This window comes from Microcaecilia unicolor, chromosome 7 (genome assembly GCF_901765095.1).
Source record: "Microcaecilia unicolor chromosome 7, aMicUni1.1, whole genome shotgun sequence".
NCBI classification, from domain to species: Eukaryota; Metazoa; Chordata; class Amphibia; order Gymnophiona; family Siphonopidae; genus Microcaecilia; species Microcaecilia unicolor.
Genome location: NC_044037.1, coordinates 189,303,062 through 189,312,094, shown reverse-complemented (window position 1 = coordinate 189,312,094; position 9,033 = coordinate 189,303,062). Strand labels below are relative to the sequence as shown.

General features: G+C 41.1%; 1 protein-coding gene across 1 annotated transcript in view; it reads left to right on the top strand.

The window, feature by feature from the left end:
• Positions 1–2,204: 2,204 nt before the first annotated feature.
• The window catches only part of SPAG16 (sperm associated antigen 16), a 932,486-nt gene continuing 925,657 nt past the window's right edge, over positions 2,205–9,033 (top strand). Inside the window, 1 exon segment of the mRNA XM_030210425.1 lies at positions 2,205–2,260. Within this exon segment, the coding sequence (XP_030066285.1) occupies positions 2,227–2,260 (34 nt within the window). The 5' untranslated portion in view covers positions 2,205–2,226.

Below are 9,033 nucleotides of genomic sequence, written 5' to 3'. Positions count from 1 at the left end.
TTGGGTAAAAACCTTTCAAAAAGGAAAGTTTAGAGCCTTTTGTGAAATACCAAGTAATCAGGCTGATCCTTGATTGCCCTTGACAGTGAGTTCCACCACTTAGCACCTTGGTATCTAAAGTCTGCAGAGTGAACTGACTTATAGTGCACTCTTTTGTGCAATCTGTAAGATGAAGTCTAAGGTAGTCCCTAGAACCAGAGGTTATATTGCGTAGGGGAATAGCTATTAAAGGCTGCATGTAATCTGGTGTTGTGACATATAATAATTAAAAGACAAAAACACATAATTTAAAAGTAATCCTGGCTTTAATGGGCAGCCAGTGCAGCTTGCATAATAATGGAGTGGCTCTATCAAAATGGGATACCTTGAGGACAAACATAGGTGCTGTAGTTTGGGCCATTTGCAGCTGTTTTAGAACACCCTTCTTACATCCAGCATAGATAAGAATTGAGTTAAAACCAAGGACTGAACTAGTAGTCTAAAATGTCAGACAAGAAATATAATCAGATTCTCCTTGGCTTCCAAAGAGACCTGAAGGATGTTTCACTACTGAGGAAACCTGAAGTGACTGTCAATTAATACACCAGTACCCTAAGTGTAGTGTCTAGGGAGTAGGATGCGTTGGCAATGGTAAAATTATTGTGTATGGTATGATCGAAGGGGTTGGTTACCACAAGAAATGTAGTCTAATCTCTATTTAACTTAAATTTAAATTTAGAAGCCCAAGATCCCAACAAATCAAGACCAAGCCTAATCTTAGGGACAATTTCTGGAAGACCAGTCTTGAAAGGGATATAGATTGTGACATTGTCCGAATAAATGAAACTGCAGAACCCCGCTGCCTCCAATCTTTCACCTAGCGGAGCCATCATAATATTGAATAGGATTGGAGATAGTGACAAGCCCTGTGGCACCCTGCAGTCAGGAAACCAGGATGGTGAGAGAGAACTTGACATCTTCACGTGATATGATCTAGATTTTAGGAAGCAGCAGAACTATTGGTGAACCTTCCCACACAGTCCAAATTGGTCCAACAGGTCTAAAAGCAGCTTATGATCAATGTGGCCAAAGGCAGCTGACATATCGAATTGCATCACTAAAAACTTAAAGCCTAGACTGATTGCTTTCCTAAAATCAGATACTAAGGTGGTCAAGATTGTCTCCTTACAACAAGGCCTAAAGCCTGACTGGGATTTATGCAAGAGGGAGAAAGAGGAAAGGTGATTTATAAGCTGAGTACCAACTATTCCCTCCATTACCTTGGTCAAAAATGGGATAGAAGTGACAGGCCTGTAATTAGTAACATCTCCTAATGAAGCTGAGGTGCTCTTAGGGATCGGGGTATTATAGAACTTTTCTGCTGAAGAAAAGCACCCTGAGTCAGTATAAATGAGATATAAGCTCAAAGAAGGTCAACAAATCCTTATGTAGAGTAAATGCACATAGTTACACCTTCTTTGGAGTTGGTGTAAATTTGTATGTTGGCGTGTGTATGGTTATTGAGGTTAGATCTGGGAGCCATTTTAAAAAAGCACACAGGCACCTATTTTGTCTTTATAAAATAAAATAGACCCAGCTTCTCACATACCGGTTCTGTTATAAAATCAAGCCCTCCCTGTGGAAAGGGAGGAATCTCCTTTTGCTGCAACTAATAGCTGCCAGTTTGCTTCCTGAAAATGCCATGGGTGCCAATGAATCCCATTCTCTCCGGCACTTGATAGCATGGATCCCCCCTAATCACAGATTTGTATTTTTTTTTACTCATTTTTTGTACCTTATTACACCGTTTAAAATTTGTATCAGTAAAAAAACGTCAAGGTTTAATTAAAAATCTGCCACACTATGTTTTCCAAAAGTTAGGGACTTTTGGTTTGCCAAAAACGGATGTTGACAGCGGGTGCTGAAAGTAGTGCAAGTGGCTTAAGAGAAAGCCCCTGAGGGATTTGTCAAATATAAATGATTTTTAAGCTCAATTAGGGGTCGTCAACGCTATTTCATACAGGTTTGTAGCACGAATCTCCCAGGATTCTGGTGGTTCCCAATTCCCTTCCCAGCAACACCGTTATCCAGGGGACAGCGACGCCCACAGGCAACGGTCGTCATGGAGACCACAGACGCTTCACCTGTCAGGAAGCTGTCGCGCGATTTGCAGGCAAGGGACAGGGGAAAGCTGGTCTCTGTAGCAACGAAGAGAGAGAGGCGGGCCTCAAACAAATCTGAAGGGCCATGGCTGCCGATACTGAAAGTTTTTACCTGGAGCGTATCCTTTTCTTTTTCTTTTGTGTTACCCGTGCTAGGCGTGCATTTGGTTTGTCAGAGTTTGTTGTCTATTGCGTTTTGTTTGAAGTGCTTCCCCTTTCCTCGGTGGAAGTGGCGGCACTGGACAGCGTTTAAGGAAGACACTACTGTGGGATCCTGGTCACAGGCACTCGTTCCTCCTGTGCCTTTCAGAGCTCTGTGGGGGTTCTGGAACTTTGTCATACATTAAGAGCTATCAGCTGTTCACTGGGTGTATGAGTGTAGATAGATTAATATATTTATATGGATGTATTGACTTGCCTGTATTTTTATTTGTACACATATTTTTGGAAACTGATTTCTTCGAGTTCCGCCTCCTTTCTCTCCCATCTTTCTCAACATTTCCCACTATCCGTTCATTTTGCAAGACATATGATCTTAACCCCTTCGAAACTCAAGTGACCTGAACCCGTTGACTGCAGTGCTTAGTGTATATATATGCCGACACGCGTTGAAATTGAAAACTGGGCAACTAATTCTGCTAAATCTCAGTGTTTGAACTTTACAAATTGCGCCCAGATGGTTGGCCAGTTAAAAATTATATTCTTAGAAGCGGGCACCACAATAGGGCTATGCATATTTCTTTTGATAATGATAATCATTCTGCCTCCACCTCCTTTTCATGAAAGGCGTAAAAAAAAAAAAACTTCTTCCACTGCTCAGTCTGACCACAAGAAGATTAAAAATATGACAGATTGAAAAAATATATTCTGCAGGCTGTGAGAGGCCATTAAGCAGTTTGGGAACCTTTTACTAAAAGGTGTTAAGCCCTAATGTGTGCTTATTCCCAAATTCTATATACCGTGCTCAAATTTGAGTGCGCTCCTGAGATGCATGTGCAACTTATTTGGCTAATGAGCCATAAATAAGTACATAAGTAATGCCACACTTGGAAAAGACCAAGGGTCCATCGAGCCCAGCATCCTGTCCACAACAGCGGCCAATCCAGGCCAAGGGCACCCGGCAAGCTTCCCAAACGTACAAACATTCTATACATGTTATTCCCGGAATTGTGGATTTTTCCCAAGTCCATTTAGTAGCGGTTTATGGACTTGTCCTTTAGGAAACCGTCTAACCCCCTTTTAAACTCTGTCAAGCTAACCGCCTTCACCACGTTCTCCGGCAACGAATTCCAGAGTTTAATTACGTGTTGGGTGAAGAAATATTTTCTCCGATTTGTTTTAAATTTACTACACTGTAGTTTCATCGCATGCCCCCTAGTCCTAGTATTTTTGGAAAGCATGAACAGACGCTTCACATCCATCTGTTCCACTCCACTCATTATTTTATATACCTCTATCATGTCTCCCCTCAGCCGTCTCTTCTCCAAGCTGAAAAGCCCTAGCCTCCTTAGTCTTTCTTCATAGGGAAGTCGTCCCATCCCCATCATTTTAGTCGCCCTTCGCTGCACCTTTTCCAATTCCACTATAGCAATAAGTGGATGCTAACAATCAATTATTGATATTAATTGGCAGCAGTTTGGATTTGCCCATGTGTCTGGCTACATGCTATTTGATAATGATGGGGCACTCAAATCTCATAGTGTGGAACTCAAAAGGGGGTGTGACTATTGGAAGGCCATGGGGTGTCAGGGGCATTCCGAAAAGTTTGAGTGTTGTTACTGAATAATGGGTCAGTGCATCCAACTTTGATGCCAGCATTTGCACCAAGTTTCAGCATGCATAATTCTGGCACCCAAAGTTAGGGTGTGGGAATCAGCGCTAAGCCTGATTCTATAATCAGCCTTGTCCAGTGCCTATCTTTGAGTGTCATTTATAGAATCCAGCCCTTAGTGCACAGGAAAATGCTTACTGCAAAAGGTGTTAAAGTGTTTTGAGGTAATTTTGTATTTTCCTTACACTAAGTGCATGCTCATTTTTCAAAATATTTTTTGGAAGGGGGTGTGCTATGGGTAGGAAATAGGCGTGTCTGTGTTAACCAGTTAGCATGTTCCAATTAGTGGGCACTAACTGGTTAACAGAGCTAATGCGGGAGGTGTTAAGTGCTCCCATGTTAATTGCTTTTGCAGGTCTCACACACTAATGGAAAAATTACTGTGGGCCCTGCAAAAGGAAAAAAAAAAGGAAAAAAAACCCTGTTTCAGGGAAATGTTAAAAGTCCCACATTAAAACATGCAAAACCCATTTTCTAATATATTTTAGTAAAATGGCCCCTTAGTTAATTCTTTTAACTGATGCACTGAAACTGGTACTATTAATTTACTATTAATTATGGTTATAGATAATCATTTTTAGTTGCCTTTGTAGGAAAACCAGAGTTTGTATTTGCTAATAACTGACTTGATGTATCCATATTTTGTTCATTTCTTAGGTTTACTGTTTTTCCAAACCATTGAGCAAACTAGGGGGCCCTTTTACAAACTGACTGTAGAGCTACCGCCACTTTGTCGTGTGCCAATCTGACAATACTGCGGGCTCAGTAGTGCCGCCCCCAGTGTACGCTGTTTCTAGCGTGACCGGAAAAAAATATTTTTTTACTGCCAAGGTTACCCAGCAGTAATCGGGCAGTGCCGCACGCTGCCCAGTTACCGCCAGGTTAGCACAGGTTAGCACCTAAATAGGTGGTGGTAAGGGCTCCTCCTGGAAATGGCTGCAAAGCAAGTGTTTACTTACCACACAGCCATTTCCTTTTTTTGGCTTTTTACCCACTGTGGTAAAAATGGGCCTTAGTGTGTGGCAAATCCACGCACTGATGCTACCGCAGGGCCCCTTTTACTGCAGCTTGGTAAAAGGGACCCTAGGTTTGCTTCTTGAAGGCTAATTTATCTAGTCTTAAATTTAAAAAAAAAAAACATATAAAAGCCAGAATTGAATGTGGAAAAATGCCTTCTCATTAATTTTAAAAAGCATTTGTTGCTTTTTTGTCACATCAATAATTATGTTTTCTAACTTCTATAGATGTTATTCATTGTATAATCCCTGTCTGTCTTATTTTTTAAGTATTTGTTCATAATATTTTCTTTTAATCTCTATTGACCTTTTTACTGACCTGCGTTAGGTGCTGAGTGCCTAATTCAGCTTAAAATGGTGTACTGCGGGACATGCTCAAGCATCCTGCAGTGACTGCCAAACTAGCACACACTAACCATGTGCTAAAAATATTTTAAATATTTTTGAGGGGGCATGTTAGGGGGTGGAACGTGGACATTCTTACGCTAATCAGCACAGCTACATTACCGCGTTCTAACTTGTTAGTGCAGGAATACTGCAGTAGCCCTTACCACCTACAGAATGGGTAGAGGTAAATGCTCACCTGATAACATTTCTTAATGGCTGTGTGCTATACAAAAAGGCCATTTTTATGGCTGTGGTAAAAATGGTCTTAGTGCGCAGGAAAAACCTGCATAAGGGTGTGCTAAGGCCACCTTTACTTCAGCTTTGTAAAAGGATCCATATATAATTTCACCTGGTAGTTTCCTCTTGCTCTTTTGGGCCCTGCACCCTTCATTAGCAAATAGCCATGGATTATCCCCCTATTTTATCTTGCCTCGCTTAGGGCCCCTTTTACCAAGCTGCAGCAAAAGGTGGCCGGTGCTGGCATCGGTGTGTGTTTTACACGCATGCTGAGGCCCCCTTTTAAGGGAAAATCTTGCTTTCCTGCAGGAAATGGCCGGGTGGCAAGTAAAGCACTTACTGCGCGTCTGTTTCGGGGGGGGGGGGGGGGGAGGGCAGCCCTTACCACCACCCATTAATCCACCTTAGCTTCTCACTATCCAGATTGTCTAAACTACCCCCTTAGCCAGTAACTATGTGTCCATCCATTCACTAATCCACTTACATAACATAACCTATTAGTGTCATTTTATATACCATCCCAATTAGAGCTCAGGACGATTCACAGAAAGATAGAAAGATCAAGCCATTACAGCACAACACATTTTTAATTCTGATTTCACATTAAATTGATAATGTCATAATGGTTATTGGCTATAAAAATACTTTTTAAAAAGCCAAGTCTTCACTAACCTATGAAACCTCATATAATCTTTTTCCTGCCTGATGATATTCCAGAGACTAAGTTTTTCTAAGAAGATAGCAGACATATAAAAGAAGCAGGAGGACACTCAAGCTTATTCAGGTTAATAAACCCCCTCCTCCTCCTCCCCCCTCCCCCAAGTAGACAATGTCCTATGGCTCTTATATAGTTACCAGTCCTGTAGAATGGATTCTCCTTTCTGCTTCACTGGCCATTTTTAAACATGTGCTGGTTCAGTGACTTCAGCTGAACTGGCATAATTTTTAAAATGACTAAAGGGAAAGGAGAAGAAATTTTATATTCAGATTAGAACACGGGTCCTTTAGGATGCCTAGATTTGGGGATGTATTAGTGATAACATGGGGGGGGGGGGGATTATGTAAGTGGATGAGGTGGGAGCAGTAGTAGAGAGGATTAGATGGATTAGTTTAGGGGACAGGGAACGTATTGGAGGGAATAAAAGGAGGATGAGCATAGTATAGGGAGGGTTGAGGATGTGGGGGTCCTTGACTTAGGTGTCTAGGGATTCCAAGTCTGTTGGTGGTTACTTTTTTAAACTTTCATTTACTTCCATAGAAGTAAGTAGAAGTTAAAACTTTGCCTCAGGGTAGCATTTCAGCACTAACTAAAGGAAAATACTTGCTAAATTTTAACATTCTTTCCTGCATTGGGAGCAATTCCATTTGTAGGTCCTGAGCATGTAGTGCATGCAAAATGCCTAAACATCAGATTCCTTATTTGCTTCGCATTTAGCGCACATTAATGAATATACTAAAACCCTCCATGCATCAGATGTAATTTTACCACTCTGAAAATGTGTGCTACAGCCAAAGTAAACCAGTGTACTAAGTATAATGTGCTTTAGTGCACAGTACCTAGAACAGATAAACAGATTAGGATTGAAGCTGGAGTAGGCTTTGACGGCAACTCCAGTATTTGGGAAGTAGGACAGGTGCCAGACTCCTATGGTCTGTGCCCCAAAATTGGCAGGGAGAGATGGAGGTAAAGTATACAAGTATTTAATCATAAAGTGGAACCTATGCAGAGTGCCAGATTTATTTCTGGCCCCCTTGATGAGTAGACTAGATGGACCATGCAGGTCTTTTTCTGCCAATATTTACCGTGTTACTAAGTAGATAATGCATTTCTGTTTTTTTTTCACGTTTTTGAATAGTGTCACACCTCCAGAGTCAGCCGTGCTCCTCTGTAAGACGGCTCTACAGGTATCATGCAGCTTTCCCATAATACTTGGATAGATCTGCTCATTGGGGTTAGAGTTCCTTTGCATCATGTGATAAAGTCAAATGAGTATAGAAATTCAATTTTTTATATAGCAGGTCCTTCATGTTGGAATATGTTGCCTCTGAAACTAAAGAAAATACAAGACTTGAAAGAGTTTTAAAAAATTTCATATGCCTGCAGAAAAAAATTAAGGGTTTGATAACTGAGTTGTTAATAACCGAGTTATCTATGAAGCAGGTGTATTTGCTTTGTATTATATTTTATGTATGTTAAGAAAGGTTTTTGTCTCTTGTTTGTTTTTTATTTATTTTACATTGTGCAGTTTTTATTATGTATATAAAATTTGTAATCCATCTAGAATTTCAGATGGTGCAGACTAGACTTTTTAAAAAATAAATAAATAATTTTGTCCCAAGATATTCATTATGTGCAAAAGGAACTGCCAGGGCAGGAACCTTTGAAACTATAGTAAGATAGTACTGTTTTAGTTTATGTTTCCTCAGTCTGCCACTTTTTTCTGATTTCTGATCCATTAACTTTTCTTCTAGTCCTAAACCTATCTTTCTTAGGGCCCCTTTTACCAAGTGGCAGTAAAAGGGACCCTGCGGTGGCATTGTTATGCAGATTTGCCATGCGCTGAGGCCCTCCTTTTACTGCCACCCGGAAAAAGGAAATTCTGGGTGGAGGACGGAAATGGCCATGCAGTAAGTTAAATGTTTGCAGTGAGGCCGTTTCCTGGGGGAGCCCTTACTGCCACTTATTTAGGAGGCAATAAGGGCTCTTGTGCTACCCCTGTCTGTGTGCACTGCCTGATTACCTCTGGGTAAGCCCCCAGTGCAAAACATAAAACTCAGTGCACTGGAAATGGCACACGTTGGGGACAGGTACTATTGCCAGATTGGTACATGGCAAAGCGGCAGTACGGGTACCGCTGTTTTGTGAAAGGGCCTTTAGGGCCAGATTCTATATATAGCACAGAAAACATTTCCACCTAAGCGTATTCTATAAGCGGTGCCTAGATTTAGGCATGGTATATAGAATATGCTTAGTTCATATCCTGGCGTTTAAAACTGTGTGCCTCCATTTACACCAACGAAAATGTGGCATAAATCCCAGCGCGTAGATTTAGGCGCAGAGGGCCATATTCTATAACAGTATGCATAAATTTTGGAATGTCCATGAAATACCTGTTTCTCTGCCCTTAAACTATGCACCTTTTTGCCTGTGCTTATTAGAATTTAGGCGCAGTGCTTTACAAAATACGCTTAGCGAACTGTGCATGTAAATTCTAATTATTGCCAATTTGTGCTCATTATTGCTTGTTAAGTGCTGTTAAAAGCTGATTAGCTTATTAAGCCAGTTAAGTTGCGTGCATTATTATAGAATATGCTTGGATTTCGGCATGCAATGCTAGGCGCACTGTATAGAATCCAGGGGTTAGTGTGGAAGCATGGTGGATATTCTTCATTTCCGTCCCCCCAAAACAAAGCCTGAGTT